The sequence below is a fragment of the Zosterops lateralis genome (genome assembly GCF_965231275.1).
Source record: "Zosterops lateralis genome assembly, chromosome: Z".
NCBI lineage: Eukaryota > Metazoa > Chordata > Aves > Passeriformes > Zosteropidae > Zosterops > Zosterops lateralis.
Genome location: NC_139800.1, coordinates 52,422,337 through 52,441,398, shown reverse-complemented (window position 1 = coordinate 52,441,398; position 19,062 = coordinate 52,422,337). Strand labels below are relative to the sequence as shown.

Here is a 19,062-nt window from a genome sequence, read left to right as displayed (position 1 = left end):
GGTTCTTAGCAGAGGAAGGAGAACTAAAACACTGGACATAAGACTTGTCCTTTCCTGTTTGACATCCAAGTTACCCAGGCTTAGTTTGCCCCATGAAGATAGCAGGCCTGTCCTTTCCACCAAGTATCCTACTCTGAGCCTTTGTTGCTCACTTGTTTAAATGCTGCTACAGCTGTCACTATTTGGCAAAGGCAGAGTTTAAAAAAAGAAAATAAAAAAAGGAAGGTTAATCTTGTGGCAACTATTTAAAAAAACTCCATTACTGGTGCACTATGGACAGAGAGGCATGCTTAATTTTAGGAATAACTGAAAAAGTCTTTTTTTGGTCTGCCCTCTCTTCTATCTGCCCAGCTTTTAGTATCTTAGTCAGAAGCCTGCCTGAAGCTGCCGAGGGATCCCAGAAAACTCAGAACAAAAAACGGTGCTGACAAGAAAAACAATGTGTCAAAATACTTAGAATATATTTTCAATAAAAAGGTCATGCTTTTCCTGACCAAGGAGTTACCTAGCCTCTCTATATATCACAGCAACAGGGAATTAAAATTTAAAGGCCATCTTTTTAATTTAATTTTAATTAAAAATAAAAATTTAATAATTTTTCATATTTATACTGTCACTGAAAATACATGAAGTGTAAAAACACATTTTCCTTGGTCGCAAATAATATTCCTTTTAATACACAACTCCCCACCACTACAATTGCTGACACAAACACCACTGCATTTGAACTTCAAGAGGATTTACTTGGACCAGAGGCAATCTGCAACAAAAGAATTTTAATGACTGTGGGAGGATTGTTGGTATTTTAAGAAGTCTTCTAAAACCTTTTGAAGAATTTGAGATAAGTTAAAATAAGTGGGGCAATCTTTTTCCTTAAGTACTTTGCACCATGTTTTCACATAACAGAAGTGAGTTCTACAACTGCACAATGAGGCTGGAAAATCTGAATAGAAGAGCAAAACTTAAAAAAATTCTGAGATGAAAACAAATGGCTGGAATCATTCTAAGGAACACAGCAGATGAATCCTTCTATTCCAGGCTCAGGTTTTTATTCTCTTTGCTCACTGGAGCTTTAATTTCATTAGCTTGCAAAGAACTACTCAATTCACAGATCAGATTTCTTATGGATATAGGAGCAACATGTCAACAACACAAAGCACTAATCAAATTTTTATACAGCAGCCATATGCTCAGTGAGTTCCTCTAGCAGAATTCCAAGCAATGCTCTTCAGTGCAATCCCATTTGAAACAATGCACTTCTCCTTTTAGAAGAAAAGCCACCTGTTGCTAGACATGTTCCTGGATTAATGTACCTGACAACTGTAATTTAATTGCTGCTAAGAGTTCAAACGGTTCAGCTTCTTAAATCGTTGAGTTCCTCCTTGGGTGGATCAATGTACCTGGACAGCAACTGCCATCTGTCATAATCACGATGACGACAGAAAATTCCCTTGGGCAGCTGTCTTCAAAAGAAGCCTCTGGACCCAACCCATGTCTCAAACAACCACACCACCCCTGTTTTCAAGTTATTCACCCATGGCTTCTCAATATCCACCAGACTTATAGGAGGTTAAACTAGGGTGAATGATTTGCTGCTATTTTTAACATTATCCTCCCACCCTATCCAGATGAGGTTCAATAAAAGCATGTAAACAGCATTGAAAAAAATACTTGGAAAGGGCAGCTCCCCAGCCCAAAACCTCTAAAACCCTAGAATAAAGTGTCTATGATCTTCAACTTTTGTGGGGATGCTAGGAAAAAGTGGTCTTGCTGGACCCAAGGAAGAAAGGAACTCCAAGCACTCTTGAGAAAAGGAAGTAGTTTTTCTGTCAGATGTCCCCTGGCTTTGGAGGCAGACTTACCCTCTCCTTTCTTCTGCTTACCTGCACTAGTTCAAGTATTGAGCAGGAACTAGGGAAAAATTGTAAGTGGATTAGCAAGCAGATGCTTTTAAATGAAAAAGTTCACATAGTCTGGTCTTCTGTTTCTCAGTACAGTTTTGTCAATAAAACCAAATCAACCTGTACATTCACTTGCTCTCAAATAAGAGTCAGAAAAAAACCCCTATGGTTTTGTTCAAAGCGAGTGGATATATTAAAAACCTAGGTCAGCTGGCAGACAATGTTATGCTTATTCTCTCTGTCTACTCCACCTTCCACAGTGTCCACATGAAACAGCTCCACAGTTCAGGTAGATTTCAGTTTTACTGAAGGCAGTGTCAAAACACTCAGTTTATTCAGTGGAGGCAGGTTTTGTTCAGTTGTTTCTCTTCTCTCTCTCAGCAAGGAACCGTGTATTCCAAGCAATTTTATGCTTGGAGGCATAAAATCCAAGCATCTCCTTCAAGGAAGAGATGCTGAAAACACTGGATTTTGATGGGCTGACCCTCTACCTTCCTTTTTCCCCTGCCCAAAAGGGAGAATATCATCCCTTAAGTTACATTTCAGTATGGTACAATGGAAGATATATATCTCTAGGGTTTTGCTTGTTTGTTTGTTTGTTTGTTGTTTGTTTTGTGGGTTATTTTTTGTGAGTTTTTTTTTTTTCTTTCTTGGTTTTTTTTTTTCAAATTTTTTGTTTTGTTTCGTTTGTTTTTTCTTTTTGTTATAGAGACAAATTACAATGATGTAAACAGTACCAGGAATTTACTATTGATATATTTTACATTGTTAGGAGAACACATAATTTCCTGGAAAGAGGTCCCAAGTTTTTTATCAGCAAGATCCCACCTTTGCTCACATTTAACCCTGTTAATGAGCTTTGTTTACCATAGTGATTCTTGGCAACTGATATTCACATGAGTGACATTTCTCCTCGGAACAGTCTCATATTAAAAAAACCACCTGTTGCCACAGGTGTTTATAGCAGTGTACATGTGTGGCTACTACCTCTAATATGGTCCAGTCATTTGCAACGGATGACTATGTTGTGAAGTGTTGACTTCACAAAACAAAATTGTGCCTTGGTTCTTAGTAGCCCAATGCTTTTGAAATGAAGGGGGCATCATTTGAACGGTACTCTACATTATTTCTCAGTGCAAAAATGCAGAAGGTGTTTTGTTTTCAGCTACAAGAAAAGTTCCATAAAAATATACCTTTTTTTTCCCCATTAAAAATGCATATGATTTCTGCCATTAACAAGAAAAGCATTCCAAGAATATGCCATAAATACAATTTTTGCAATCTACCAAGCTGACTGTAGCCCTTTAAGAGCCTTAGGGATGTGTCCTACATTAAGAACTTATCCATAAAAAACTTGGTACCCCTCATGTTACAAATTTCATACTGCACTTCAAAGAAGAACCTTATATACATTGTGACTAAAGTACTGTTTATTTCATAATCTAAACAAACACTGGAATACAGTCTATGCTTTTCTACTTTCCAGCAGACTTTACAAAGAGCTTTTTTTTTCATAATTAAAACAATCTGCATACACACAGAACATGCATTCTCTAACACCAGTAAAGAAGGTAAGAAGAGTCAGTTCTCCTCATCTTCCTGTTGCCTGTGTTAGAAAAAACCCTTTTCATTTTACTGTAGTTATGACAGTGTGTCTAAGGATACAAAGACTAGAGGACAGTTTTACTCCCTGCACAGAAAATGTTCATCACAAGCATGCTGATGGTGATACATATTACATGTCTATTAAATGATAGGCATATTTTTATCCCCTTTACTCCCTTTTTAAAAATACTAAGTGGCTACATGTAAATGCAGTGAAGCAGGTATAAGCTTAATTAATCAGAGTTGATTCAGACTGGCACCAAGATGCAGCAAAGTCCAACAAAGTCTCAGCAAGGCCTTCCATGAGCTATTAATGACTTCCTCCGCAAAGCAACCCCGTTCTACTTTCTCAAAGTAGAAATCAAAGGTTTTGCAGCATGGCCAATCTTGTGGACAGGGCAGTCTGTGCTGGTAGGTCAGGCCCCCTGGAAAAGAGGCACTTGTAGTCCATTAGTGTTTGAGAAAATGTGAGTGGGTTACCTTCCCTGGGGCCCCGCCTGCCCCGCCCCACCGCGCTGCTCTCTGTCGGTGACAGGGCCGGCTGCGGTGTCACACCACGGAGTGGTCGTTGCTGTGCACGCCAGCCAGGATGGTGTGGTTGAGGGAGGACGCCGACCGATCCGAGCCCTCGGTGGGGCCGTTGGTGCTCTCGCTGCGCTGGCAGCACAGGATCTGCTTGAATGTCGCGCTCATTTCCTTGTCTCGGTAGGAGTAGATGATGGGGTTCATGGCAGAGTTGAACTCTGCCAGGAGCAGGAAGAATTTTTCATAGGCCAGGACATTGCACTGGGGACAGCAAACATCGAGGAGCAGCAAGACTAATCCTGGGGTCCAGCAGATTATGAAAGCACCTAGAAAGAGAAAAACAGACAAAACGCAAAGTCCACAAATATGCTAATGCACCATTACTCATCGAAACACCACAAGAACCATCCAGACAGAAGCAGCAATGGTTAATTTTCTCTTTCAAGAGCATTGTTCCCACACTCTCTTTTCAGTGACCCAAGGAGAGGGATGCCTTTCAAAGATCTGTAAATGGTTATGGGCAGCACATCAAAAGAGCAAGATACACCCCCAAGCCCCAGCCCCACACCATCTGAAACTCTGCTTGGCAAATACATTTACATTTAAAGCTGATAATGAGGAACATTTTTTCCTTCAGCTAGAGACCTCTGACTAATCAATCTCTTGATCAGGAGAAACAATACTGCAATGTACTTCTCAAACGAATAACAACAAAGAAAACCCTTCTGTGAGTGCTGTGACTGAAGCATCAGTAATAGAAAAAGAGTGGCACAGGCAGCAATTCTCAAGAAAATGAAAGCCTGGGTCTTGTTAACCCATTTCAGCCCCATTATGTAATGGAAAGTCCTAAACACGCATCCTTCTTGCACACAAATGCTGTCCTTCAAGGGATCTACTTCTTTTCTTAGGGCTCTATTCAATCGAAATTCAGAGGCTCATCAGGCTTCAACAGTGTCAAAGCCAGAGTCTTACACTGATTAAAATGCTTCCCCCCATCCTTTCTCTGTTTTCCAAAGGTCTGAGGAGAACAAAGCCCAGAACAAAATTCAGATCCCAATGCAGAAATTAAATCAAATGCCTTGTACTTTATTGGGAGTACTGAACTAAGAAGATTGTAATTCCTTGCAGGGTTAGAGAGGCTTTAAATGTAAGCACTGCTGGGGAAACCCTGACACACCAATCATGTCAGAACAAAGACAGGGCTCCTGAGATTTTCCAAGCTGCTCTACTGAGGTGGAAACCAATGTCTTTTCATCACTGAGCAGGATTAGCACACGCAGCAGCAATAAGGGCTTCCCAGCACTAAGCAGAGAGTGCTGTTTTCAAACTGGTCCTCCTGTCACCGTGGTATATATTTGTTTACATACTGCTCCCATTTTTCCTTGAGTGATGGTGTCTTGCAGAACTAGCAGCTACGTCAGGTCCCACAGCATGCAGACTTTTTGCCATGCCCGCTAAGAAGGTGCCAGCAATTTCCAACTGGGGCAGTGGTAACTGAAAGCTTTCTGCTGGATACCTTTCTGTTTGGACAGCAAACCCACCTAGATTGAACAGAAGATTTTCCAAAGAGGTCTGCAAGCCTGCAACACATGTCAGGTGACAGACACTGGTTACCAACCAAGAAACCACACACAAAGGCTTTTTACACATGAGAAAACATCCGTAAACTGAGTTTGCTTGAAACTAATGGTGCAGACCAACAAAGCTCACCAATGCAAAAAGCTGGGGAGTGAATTGCCAGTTGCCAGTACAAATCATCAAGCCCTTTCACCAAATGACTTTGTTAGGGTCTCTGGCAGCAGTCTGACAGCATGGGCATGAAACTCTCCCACGCTGAGGTAGCATCGAACACATGAACCCACTTCATATCTTTTCTCTGCAGCTATTCTGGATTCCACCAGTCAAAGAAAAGAGTACTTGAAACCCATGTAAAACGACTACAGGCTTTTGTCCCTTCCTTGCACCTGTCACTGTAAGAGTAAAAAATTGCATCTCTTTATTTGCAGTATTGTCCATGCTGATACAATCTTCCTCCTACACAGAAAAGCTCTTCTGAGCTGTTTTTTGCAGAAACCAAGTCAATTTAAATTCAACCAGTCACTGTTGAAATTGTGGATGTTGTGTTTAGCCTCCTAGCTAGTAAGAGAGCAGTAGACTTTGTTCTAGCTCAAGTATGTATTTTCTTCACTATAGGCTGCCTTGGGAGAACAACATCAGAAAGGGGAACATGGCAAGTCATGAGATCTACAGTGCAGGACAAAAGGAAATTACAGCATTCTCACCAGGCCTGTAGCAGAAAAGTCCAAGGTGGAAACAACAGAGCTTGCAGGAAAGCTCTCATAGCATTGTTCAAAGTGCAATTAAAAGCTTCCAATTTTCCAAATTTTTTTTTAAAATTTGTTGCTGAGGAACAACAGAACATTCTGTTGGCATATTTTTGGTATGTTAGAAACAGAGACATGAAGCTCTATGGTGAGGCAGATAGGAATTTGCTCCTGAGAAAGCCCCAAAGACATCCAGAAAAATCCACATGAGGATCACTGCACTGAACACTTATCTCAGATGGAGTTCCTGAGCTCCTCTGGGCTCCTCAGTATCTCAGACAGATCTGATAACCTACGTGCTGAGGCTTGATAGCCTGCACTCAAGAAAAAGTGGACTACAGTTGACCAACTGTGGTGGTGCTTAAATTCAATTCCAATTGGGTTTTCACTGCTCCGGTTTGGTTTTATAATTTGTGTTTTATAATTTTGTATTTATTTCTATTGTTTAAGATGGCCTCTCCTTCCCTCTCCTTCTCTCCTTCCCTCAGACTTTCCTTCCCCCCCCCCTCAAACCTTCCCGCCAAAATCTTGGTTGTCCTGGTAACCCCATCCCATAATAGTTGTTTACCACTTTTCGGTTACCTGTCAATCTTTAAGTTATATAACTTCCCCACCCCCTCATCATGTATTCCTCCTCCCCAAGTTACTTGTTATTGGTTCAAAAGTTGTGCATTGCCTCATTATACGATGGCAAAAGGTTGTAATTGGTCCCACGCAATCCCACCCCTGAACCCACTCAATAAAAAGCCGTGCCATTTCGAGGCCAGCGTCTCTCTCCGGAGCGCTGCCTTGGGGCTACGCATCCCTTGGTTGCACATCCTGAGAGTCCCGCCTTTCTATTCTGTGCACTATCCGCACCGTGGTCAGGTTTGCCCACGCCTCTGGCAAAGTGGCCCCTGGATGTAGTGGCGGCAGGGCTGGCCGGAGCTGCACCCATTGGAAAGCCGAACCACTGCAACCAACCAACTTTCTGCTCAGTGCAGCTCAAGCTACACTGACAAATGATAAAAACAAAGGTTGTCCTCTCACCCAGCTCTGGAAGGAAGTCATTATTGTGCAAGCTGTAACTCTTCTGCTCCTAGAAAAACTTATACCCCCATGCTAATGGCTCTGGCAGCTTATTAAGTGCTTGTAAATGGTGACAAAAATATCTCAGGTTTACTCACTTCTTATTTAACTGTTGGTACACTGGGAAATACTGAGAAGCATCACTGATGGTAAGGATGTATTTGAGTTATATACAAAGGAAAATATAAATGTCAAGCCCTTAATACCTCAGATTTAGGAAAATTCACCTGTTAAACATGGAATTCTGTTTCTGAAAGAGAAACAAGGATTGAAATTTCTTTTTTTCCCTCTTGCTTAGAATATTTGTTGAAGTAAACTGGAAGTGAGATTACATTCTTCCCCTCGCAGAAATCTGTTGTGAATTGACTTCACCAAGATCTAAAAATATCACATATAATAAATAAATTGACATCCAAAAGCTTCCTGCTGCCATATACTGGAAAGCCTTAAGCATACACCAAAATATTGATGTTTTTCTGCTCAGAATCAGGACTGAGAGCAGTCTAAAGTACAGTCTTAGTAATTTCCAGGTGCGTCTTAACATTTTACAAACTTGGTCAAACCTAAATTAAAATGACATACAAAGCAGATCTGTTGCCTTCAGTGATTTGAACCTTTGTGGATATACCACGGTTAAGCCATGGCACTAGGAGAGCCCAAAGTACTTGAAAAAAAGTGCACACTTTATGTCCTTGGGTGGCTGAAGAGCACTGTTGCCTGGACAGAAATCACCTTGAGATATTACCTCCAGCCCTGGAAGTTCTTCGAAGGTAATGGCACTGCAAGAAGCTAAATGAGCTCTTTAGTTGCAGCAGAAGGAACATTCCCATGGAGCATGGCCAAGGTCTATCCTTAGAGTGAGGCCACAGAGGGTTGGGTGAAGAAGAAATGCCCATCAGGATGAGGGGTAAATGGCTAGCCGTTGGACAGGAAAACTTGAGGGAACCAGAGAAATAGCACATCTTCTTAAAAGATTGAAGGGTCCTTATGGACTGAGAAGCAAGTTTTACAGCAGGAAATATGAGTTACAAACATTTATGACCTAATCTAATTTTCTGCTGCTGTGTGATACTTCTCATCCCAATGAGAAATGGAACTCCGACTCCTTGTGCATTGTCTGTCTTGCAGAGCTGTTGTAGAAGTCCACTGGAGGCTTTCCAATGATCGTGATATGACTACATCACATGTGTCTTGAACCCTTGTTGGTACATCAGTGCGGATTATGTTTCCATGGTAGCTGGATGTTGGAAACACTTGGGTAAATGAGACAAGGCCTTACAGCAAGGTTTGATTGCAAGAGACTGTTGCAATTGCAAAACTGTTGTAGGCAGTAGGCATATGAAACCAGCCATGATAAATCACACAAAAATCAGTGAGTACAAGAATAATAGAGAAAACATGTCCAAAAACCAGCAACAAAAAAGAAATAAGCTACACAAGAATAAACATTGATGAATTAGTCACTAATTACTAGGATACCAGACTGGATGGCTACTCACGAAACTTCTTGTGTTAGCAGGCAAAGTGTTTCCTTGGAGAGCCTATGTCTGTGTTTATTCTGCGAACATTTGTTTTCCTCTAACTCAAAAGAGCAAAATAAAAGAAGCACTTCTGCTTCTGCCAAGTCACACACTGCTGTCCTTCAGAGGCTCCAGAGGGATGTAGCTCTTGTCAATGCACACCTATTCTGAAACACCCTTTTTCTCTGCCTTAACCACACTGTATGCCTTTCATGTGCTCTCTTCTATTCATCTTGTGTGTTAACCCTGATATCTGGCATGGGCTCACACTCACCCTGCAAATTCCTCAGTCTATGTGGAGAGGAAAAATATTGAAAGGGCCTTTCTTAGGGAATGAGAGAAGAAAAAAAAATATCCCTTGTGTTTGCAGTTTTTTTAAGATTACAGGAATAGGATAAGGAACTAGCATACTAAAGACAGAAAAGATCCATTCCAGCCGAACTGCAGGAACTGCCGCTGTTGCCCTCCTATTCTTATCCACCAGCTGTGCTCTCCAAATCCCCTCCTGCTGTCAGAGTGGCATTTGTGACAGGCAGCTGCACGCCCCACCCCCCTCCCCCCCCCCCGCCCCAGCTTCCTCTGGGACAACGGTGACTGAGAGGGGAAAGAACATTGAACATCACTGCTATCACTGTTATCACAACTACCAACAGGGAGAAGAGTCCTTCTGCACTTGGTGCAGGCTAAAAGGAATGATCTGGGAGAATGACTTAATTAACAAAACCATGGCCAAGAAGGGCTGCAGAAGTGCCTGGCATTTCCCACATTCTGATACAATCCCACTCTCAGCAGGGAAAGCCACTTGCTATGCTAACTGAGGGGTAAGCTAATCAGCTGCAACACAACTGCACTTCTTCATGTCCTAGCCATCTGTAAACTGTATCAATAATTCTCCGTATCACACTGAGCATTATCTTGTGCATAGCATGAACAGAGATAAGTACTGCAAGCAATAATGCTTATTTACAGCTATGTATTGTTTTCCCCTGACACAAATATGACAGCATGAAATCCAAAATGGATAAACGATTATAGATGCCAAAGATCATGAAGAGCATTTATCATGCTGTAAACATACAGAGTGTAGGAGTGATACTTCTAATTCTAGTCTGACCTAATTTTTCTCAATTTTGACACAAAATATAGCTAATAGTTCCTGGTGGATGAAAACACTGGTTTTGTTTTTCTCATTTTCTGCTGGAAATAATTTAACATAGGAGTAATGTTTGCTTCCAGCCACGGAATTTTCGTGTGAAGAAATAAAATGTGACTACCACATTTGGATCAGATTAATAAATTTAAAATAATTGTATGCTAGACTTGGCAAAGTCTGAAGAATTTCATATATGAAAGGCTTGCCTCTCCATTCACAGACTCCAAAAGATTTGAGGAGGACGACAGTGCTGGAAAGTCCTTGAAAAATAGCCCAGGTAGGAGAGAGCTGCCTACAGGTTACCAGTAAGAATGTCTGTGTTGAAAAAGGTGCTATAAGAACAGCTTCATTAATTCAAGGTGCCTTTATTTAAGGAAGCGGTATGAATTCTGAAAGAGTGAGAGATTCATAGCACACTCCTGCAGTTTTTGATTGTAAAATCCTGCCTTCTCTGATGTGCCTCTGGGAGATTTAAACACTACGGGTGCCTTTGTGTTTCAAGCCAAACATTTATCTGGTGGGGCCATGTGTAAAAGAAAGAGCAGATTATCTCCAGAGAGAAAGAGCGGATAGTACTGTAAAACAGGAAATGAGAAACAACACAAAGGTAAATAAAATCTACATTCATATTCATGCAACACTATCCTACATATACTTCTCTGAGATGACTTGAACCAAGAGGATGTGAACACATAAGAGAGAAGAATACACAACTAGAGAGCATATGAAAGGAGCTGGGTGATACAAGCCACCAGATTGTCTGTCATATAGTGATATATGCCTTATCCCTAGGGGTCTGTCTACCTGGAGCTGAGCAGCTCTAAATGTGCAAGTTGTAGATAAAACCCTATCCTCAGCTTTATCAAATATCTTAACTCCACATGAATTCTGTAACTGACAGGTTTGGGAGATTTTTCAGTCTACTGTACCCATGGTTTATAAAGGGATTTTAGAATAAACTGGTTCTGCTAGTATTCCATCAGATCCCTGATTTCCTATCTTTTCCACAGCTACCTGCACACACACAATCCAACCCCTTGCTGAATCTTGTTCTGGAAATTTCAGGCATCAAGTTCGCCCAGACTTTGTACAAAATAATGGCTGGATTGTGTAGGAACAGAGAAATCATGTCTTGCTCAAAAACGTGTTTCCACTTCTCAGTAGGTATTCACAATGTGTCTGCTTCAAACATCTGTCTTCACCTTTGAAGATGCACAGGATTTTTTTGGTGTTTCAGGCATGGCTATCTTTGTCAACAAACCATCCCTTCTCTTAGGAACCCATCTGCTTCCATCTTCACACATTTGTCTGGTTTAAAACGTGTTAATGACTTTACATTAAAGCAGCCTTGGGGCTCTGCCGGTGTGCTGGCTGGGGTGGGAGAAGTAGCAAGCCTTGACCCCAAAAGAGTGAAGTCCTGTGTATATTAGCATCATCTGTTTCTGGGCCTGAATGTTTAATATTTCATGTGTCTGTTCATCGATCACCTCATCAGCTTTTTTCATTTCAGAAAAAATAAAGTAAAACTCTTTCTAAGGGGACACACCATCTTGACTACCAATGATACTTCTGCTGGCACTTAGATTTCTTTGCTACAGACTGGCCTCTGCTCTACCTGCTCTTTTCCAATACTCACAGCACCACACTGCCCCTGACAATTTATCACTGAAAAGCACACAAATATCTTGGTGAAATCTTTCGGTCAAGGCCTTTCTCTGAAACCAGGCACACTTGGCCACCTATACCTGCTACGCAAGAGGTCAGCTGAAGAAACATCTGACCTATCACGGTGTTTCGCAGGGAACTGACAACAACCACTAGCCAACAATTTCATTGGTACCACTAGCTGCGTGACCACTGTCTCTGAGCATGGAGATACTCAGACACAAAATGCCTGTGGTCAGTAGGGCTGCATGTACAGTGACCACACCTTACCTAATCTCAGGATGGGCCAACACCTTTCATCTTCTTTTCCTGCTTATCTTTCCAAGTCCAGACCAGAGGTGATGAAGAGTGAGTTTCCTCCAGCCAGACTCACAAGTGGCAGGTGTGGGAATTTTTGTGAGCTTGCTCTCTGCAGCACCTTGTGCCTACTGCCCCAAGTGCTTACTTGCCAAGTGCTGGAGGCAGGGTATGCTGACACTCGGACTCCTGGCTTTTCTTCTGGAGATCCTATCAGCTGCATGTCTTCCCAACTGGACATCATCAGGTGGACTTCCCATGGAGCCTGGCACCAGATGTGGGTGTTTCCAATACCTACCACATGGTCTCCAAGCACTTTCATATCGCTGGAGCATCTAAAGCTTTGGAAGTTTGAAACAGCAAACTAACAGAAAAGCCTGGGGAGGACAAATAACAAAACTAACTGAAGCGAATGAAACTGGGCAGTAGCAAGCCACCAGAACTGACCTGTTTATTTCATGTGTGCTTGCCAAACTCTAGCCGAGGCTAACACTTGATTTAAAAAAAATGCCTGATGCACTTGCAGTCTTGCAAATGAGTGCACTGGTTTTTTTGGCCAGCTGATCCAGCTGCCCTCAAGTATTCCACAGCTGACATCTCTGAAGGAGAATTCCAGTGCTAATGCAAATTCAGGAGACCAGGAGGGTTTCTCAACTGACATCTGCAAACCAAAGGTGTTTGAATAGTCCTTTTTTAGAACATACTTGTAATGGTTTTAAAAAACAACCTGAAAAGAGGAATGTGCAACATGCATTCCAAAAATAAAAGCAAAAGCTTAATCCTGTTGCAATTAAACCATATCCATTTGAATTCCTCAAAACAAGAAAAATGTAATCTGATCCTGGTCTAGGAACTGCAGGAGAGAGAGATGGTGCACTGCCCCTCTGCAATGAGAGAAACTAAGGCTTTTATCTATAGAAAGCATTTTAGACAAAAACAGGAAGTCATTAAATGCCAGTGGTCAGCATTCTGACTGATTTCTAAATTCATAAAGATATGTGAAGCTCATGTCTGAATAAAAGCTTGGCTGTTGCCAAAGCAATCTGGTTATTTATCTCTGTGTAAAGACAAAGAGTAATCCTTGTGGAGTTTCTGTTTCCAAAAAACCTGACACACAGAGGAAATTTTGATGTCTTTTTCAAATTTGGGTGTTCTAGACAAGCCTTTATGCTCTAACAAACAAGCCTTTATGCTCTTGCAAACAAATACTCCTGGAGTCCCAAATTAGTTCTGGTAGCTCAGCCGGAAAATGAACACGTCAGCCCAGCTGATAAGGGGCTCCGGGTACTTCTCTCCCTGGGTCACAGGACAAAGAAAAGCAGGCAAGAGATGTCTGGGGAAAACTAGAAGCAAGAATCATAGAATCCTAGAAAGACTTGGGTTGGAAGTCTGGAAACATCATCTAGTTCTAATCCCTTGCCATGAAAAGGGATGCCACCCACTTCATTAGGTTGCTCAGGGCCCTGTCCTTGAACACTTTCAGTGATGAGACAGTGACAACTTCCCTGGGCAACATTTCCAGTACCTCATCACCCTCACAGTGAAAAATTTCTTCCTAATTTCTAATCTTAATCTACTCCTTTTCTATAAAGCCATTTCTACTTGTTCTATCACTCAATGCCCTTGTGGAAAGTCCCTCTTCAGTGTTTTTAAAGGCCCTGTTCTGGTACTGAGAGCTGCTGTAAGTTCCTCTCAGAGCCTTTTCTCCTTCTGGCTGAACAAGCCAAATGGTCTCAGCCTCTGCTCTAGCCCTCTGATCATCTTGGCTGTCTTCTGAATCTGCTCTAATGGGTTCAGGAAACAACCTTTAAGTCATACCTGACAACCTGTTTTCACACCCTAGTCCAAACTCAGCTAGGATTCTCTTCAGGGGCCCTGAATGCACATAGGCATGACTTGGGACTTCAGGTGGGAGACAGACCTCTTCCCGAACTGCAAGAGGACCCTGTCTGAAGGGTCTGGCTGGGGCTTTCAGGTCCCAGATGTGGGGCAGCTGGAGGTCACCAGGTCTCCTGAAATGTGAACATGCCTCTGCAGTGTGAAGTGAAGGCTCACTGCTAGAGGTCACATGAGGCAGGAGAAGGACAGCTGGCACCCTACAAGCAGGGCTTGCAGACTGGACTCTCCTCTGCCTGCTTCTGCAAGGTATGTTTAGTGTGCTTGGGACTTGGGTGTTTTGCTGCTTTTCTAGTAGCTGCAGTTTCCAATCAGAGAAAAATAATTCACAGCTATGTTGAAAAAACCCTGTTCTGCCTATTTTTTCTACAGAAATCTATACACCTTCTGCAGTCCTCTGCTCCTTTCCCAGACGTGCTCAGAATGCTAGGCTCAAACAACATGGCACATTTAGCAGATATCAAACAACTGCTATGTGAGATTGTTTAATTGTATTTTCCTTTGTTGTTAAGGACATTAAGTGTTACTGGTATTATGTTTGGATAAGCTCCAGTTGCAACGCAAGATTCTAAATGAAGCCTGGGTAGATGCAATTTAATATGTAAAGGACTGCCTTGACTCTTACATAAGATTAAACCTATTAGAAGAAAAATATTAACCTCTGTTGGTTTCCCTAATAGGAACAAAACTTGTTTCTCTCATGCTAATACCAGACTCTGAGTAGGAGAAAGTGCTACCACCTCTACCGCAACTGCAAAAAACTGTGTGTGCTTTTAATTTACATAGCCATACTAAGATTTATCTGATTATAGCTATCTGGTTAAGCTGTGGTAGACATCCTTTGAGGAAATTGCTTTAAGATTGGTCACACAAAACCCAAGAAGCAGAATTCATGCTGACAGCTGTGCCTCTCTGAGAAAATGAAGAGCACAAGCTCCAGAGTGAAGCAGGCAAGAGGGTAAGCCCCTATGGATACAGGAATGCTACTCTAGGATAAGTCTGCTTGGAAAAATCTGCCTCTCTTTGGGCAAGTTAGTTTAGACAAGTTAGAAAAGCCTTTCTACTCCTCACTGGAATAGAACAAGTCAAACTACTGCCTTAAAGCAGAAGCAGCCTTGGACAGACTGCACATGAGTGGCACTATACTGAGTTTCTCCACACCTCACTACCCAAGCAGTGTTAAGGTCATTTGACATTACTCAGGCTATCAGCCTATCAAGGAGGCACCTACAAATGGCACTGCTAGAACAGAGGGGAGAAGACAGATGTGGCATTGCACATCACAGGAAGAACACTGAATGAAGAACCCACATGTTTTGATCGTGGTGAGTATATACTTACAGTATATACTTACAGATTGTCGAAAGGGTAAATTCTAGGTTTTGGCACTTAATTCTATATGTACCTGCTAAAATTATTGAGATTAGGCTGGTATCTAGGGCAGAAAATATAGGCTTTGTTCTGCATTCCCACACTGTAAAGATGAGACATTGTTTAAAGGGATGCAACTAGCTTTTGGCTATCACAAATTCCTCTGGATTCCCCATTAGGATGCTTACTGACTTGCTGCATGTAATTTCAGTGTGGTAACAACAGTATTTCCCATACTCCAAATGAGAAATTCAGACTGGAAATGTTTCATGCTGCTGATGGATTCCAGGGACAGCTTGTCTGTAATTTTTTGAATTTACTGTAGCAGAACCTAGATTGATTTAAAGTTTTCAGGCAAACACAGAAGAGAGCTCTAATAAAATATAACCTCTCTTTCAAGTCATATAATCAAGAATCATATTGCCAAATCATGCATTATCTGGGGGGAAACCAGTGCATCTTCAGCTAGCTGCTTCTCTCAGAAGTACACACTGGTGTAAAACCCCAGAAATGTAGCTACACTACAAATGAGGGCATCCCAGTCTCGTCCACTTAGAGGATTAGTCATTAAAACTGCTCCTGGGTTAGATAAGTGATGTGTCTTCTCCCTGTGACTTCTCCCTCCTTGCTACGACTAACTTTCCCCAAAATCACTGCATTTATTGGAGATGTGAGCTTGATTCGGCATACAGAACAGATCCTTGTGTTTCCACTGTCTCACAGGAAGAGTCTTCTACCTTTGGCAGTCTGCTCTCCTGTTCTAAATTTAACCTCTGCTAAGAAAAGGATGGCACCTAAAAGGACCCAAGAATGGTGCTTGGACTGTGTTAGCGCCACATCCTTGGTCACTTGGCTTAAAGATTGCCATATAAATAACATCTGAAACCACAAAAAAGCACACTATCATGCTATTATGAAGGTTACTCATCTGCATGTTTCTGAGGAGGTGACTCCTTTGACCTCTTGCAGAGAGTTTGCTCTGGTATCCCTATAAAAACTGTAGGTTTTGGCTATATATAACAAGGGACAAAAATGATGAAGTAAAAAAAAAAAAAAAGGCGCCAAGTCTCTTAACTTTCAGTTCCCTTTCTCCTACCCTCTCATGAAAGAGCAATTGAATGGCAGCACAAAACTGAAATAACTGTCTGTACCACAACTGGGCTGACTCCCAGCCACCTTCATCTCTTTCAGGGGTGTTCATGAGAAGTGCCAGACAAAGGCCATTTAGATCCAGCCCCTATCTAACATGCAAAGAAAGCAGAGGTGTTAATATTGCTGCTTTCTCTGTAGGACGCCTGGCCTGCTGCTTGGCTTTGTCCTGGGTTTTCAGCTGCTGGGCATGAGCATGAGTTTCCACTGAACTCTTGGCCTCTCTAATGAGACTGTCAAAGACAGCAGTAATCATTCTCTTCTGCCACCTGCCTTCAGCCTACGGGCAATGCCATCTTGTTTCTTACAGTAACACAGAGAAGAGTAGGCGGCTACCAGGGCAGAGCTCATGGCTGTGCTCATACAGGGGCTCCCCATGGACCTGCCAGTGAATGTGCTGCTTCTGCACTTGGAAACTCTTTCCTTTAGCACTCTGCTTGCCATGGACTTTAGTCCTTAAGTGATAAGGGATTTATATGCCATCCAATGTAAAATCCAGAATTTTTCAAAAGAGAAGACTGCTTAAACAATTCTTTAAGATGTGGACCAAGGTGATCTGGTAAAAATGCACATCATCATTATGTATAGCAGGGTAGAACTCTACTTTTAAAAATAACCCCTAATAACAGTTCCATCTGCAGATGCGGCAGATAACAACGTACAATGCAGATCACACCAACGGCTGCCAGAGACAGAAAATACTTGTGAAAGCATTTGCTTCACATCTGGAATGCCTAAGACTTCGTGCAGAGAGTGATGAGGCATCCAGAAAGCAAACCTAATTGGTTCTGTCTCATCTGATGGCCCTAAGAATTGTCTAATCTCCTCTGACTGATCCTGTGCCATCACCAGGCATGTCTGTGGAGCATGCTGCCATGACGTCTCCATGTGAACAGGCTCTAGATGCAGGACTGGGATGTCTGCTCCAAGGGAGGGGACAGCATGCAAGTAGCGAGTCAGCCATCAAAGAAACTGTAATTCCACTAACTCCCACAAGCAACTGCAAAAACAACAGTTGCAATCGCTACAGCTGCCTTGAAAGCTAGCCTCTGAAAGGAAAACAAGACTCCTCTATGCTCTGTGGAAACCCACAAGAAGTTCTGGCAAAGTTATCAGTCCTCAAAAGAAGGTGTTAGTATGCCTAGGATATCTACTGTATCGTGTCCTTCTGCTTTAAACAATACAATGAATGTAGGATTGTGAAACAGAAAATCGAATTAGCACAACATCAGTTGTAACTGCCTGATGGAAGAGGAACCAAAGAACCAAGACTGCTACCAGACCACTAAGACAATGTCCACTTGCACTACATTCAGCAGCTGCACATGCATGCAGCTCACCTATGGGGCTGACAGACTAGCAGACTGACAAACCAGCAGAAGGGGTGCAATAGGGCTGAGAGGATCAAAAAAAGACATCTCCTCAAATCCATTGCTCCTGGTTTTTGTATTGCTCCATGTTAAAAAAATGGACCACACCAAGCAGAAAGGCTGTGCCCACCAGCACATGCCCAGGAGGTAGAACATAGGAAATATGTTTTATTGCAATGCTAACTAATGAAAACACTTCCACTGGCTACTCCTCCTCCAACAACCCCCTGAAACAGTACCAGTGGGATCATTCTCATGTTTTAGTTCATCATTGCTCACAGTAGTTCAAGTCAGATTATTTTGGGACAGACATACTGATATATGAATCTGAAAGACTTCTCCAGGACTGTGTTTATTTTGTTTTAGCAGAAACTTGTAGGCTTGTGCCTAAAGCAAACAGGAAACTGCATGAGATAAAATGAGATCTTCCAGGCAAAAAGGCCCTCCACTGAGGAATTTCTGGATTTTAAAAAAAGAGATAAGCAATTAGTACATGGTAAGAAAATTGCTTGCAAAATCCTTCTACTCAGCAAGTTAATTGCTTCTAAGAAGTACCTCTGCTGTTCAGAACAAAATACAAAGCTTTTTTTTCCTTTTTCAGAAAAAACAGAAACTCTCTCAACTACTCAGCAATGCACTGAAGGGCACCACTCAAAGATGATTTTATTTTCTTTTAAAATGTTTTAGCAATGGAATATTCAAGGCACACTGAGGTAACTCCAATTTAGTAGGTAAACTCCTACTCCAACCAGCAGTAGGGAAGTTGCATAAAGCAAAAGCCCTGAGGAAAACTCAGATCAGCTTTTGCTGGACTTCATTTGAAGTACCTGGTGATACTTGTTGTCTTCTCCTCATTTTTCTACAGAGCTCAGAGCAGTGCCGATACCAAAGTCAGGCTGTCTAAATGAGGGACAAATGCAGGACAGAGGGGCCATTTCAGTGCTGTAGGAAAAGCCCATGCTTCCAGCTCCTTCATTTAATAACTTTATAGCCTGGAGATTGATCACAGCTGTGCCTTAAGTAATAAGGAGCTAAACCAACCACCACTGCAAGCTTTCTATCTACTAGGCTCTAACATCTCTGCAAACTATGAGGGGAAAAAAAGAGGAGAGATTTCTCTGTTCCTGGTATATTCTAGGAGAGGCAAGCAACAAGGTATGAGCCCACTTGTCTGCCCTCCAAAATAATCAGCATTCAGTTCCCTTAGGCACCCAGTGA

At 42.0% G+C, this 19,062-nt stretch overlaps 1 protein-coding gene across 4 annotated transcripts in view; it reads right to left on the bottom strand.

Moving 5' to 3' along the window:
* Positions 1–593: 593 nt before the first annotated feature.
* LPAR1 (lysophosphatidic acid receptor 1) overlaps positions 594–19,062 on the bottom strand; it is a 70,954-nt gene continuing 52,485 nt past the window's right edge. For all 4 annotated transcript variants that reach the window (XM_083884551.1, XM_083884552.1, XM_083884553.1 and 1 more), the window contains one exon: positions 594–4,357. In XM_083884551.1, coding sequence (XP_083740677.1) covers positions 4,056–4,357 — 302 coding nt within the window. In that variant the 3' untranslated portion in view covers positions 594–4,055. The remainder of the gene's footprint in view (positions 4,358–19,062) is intronic.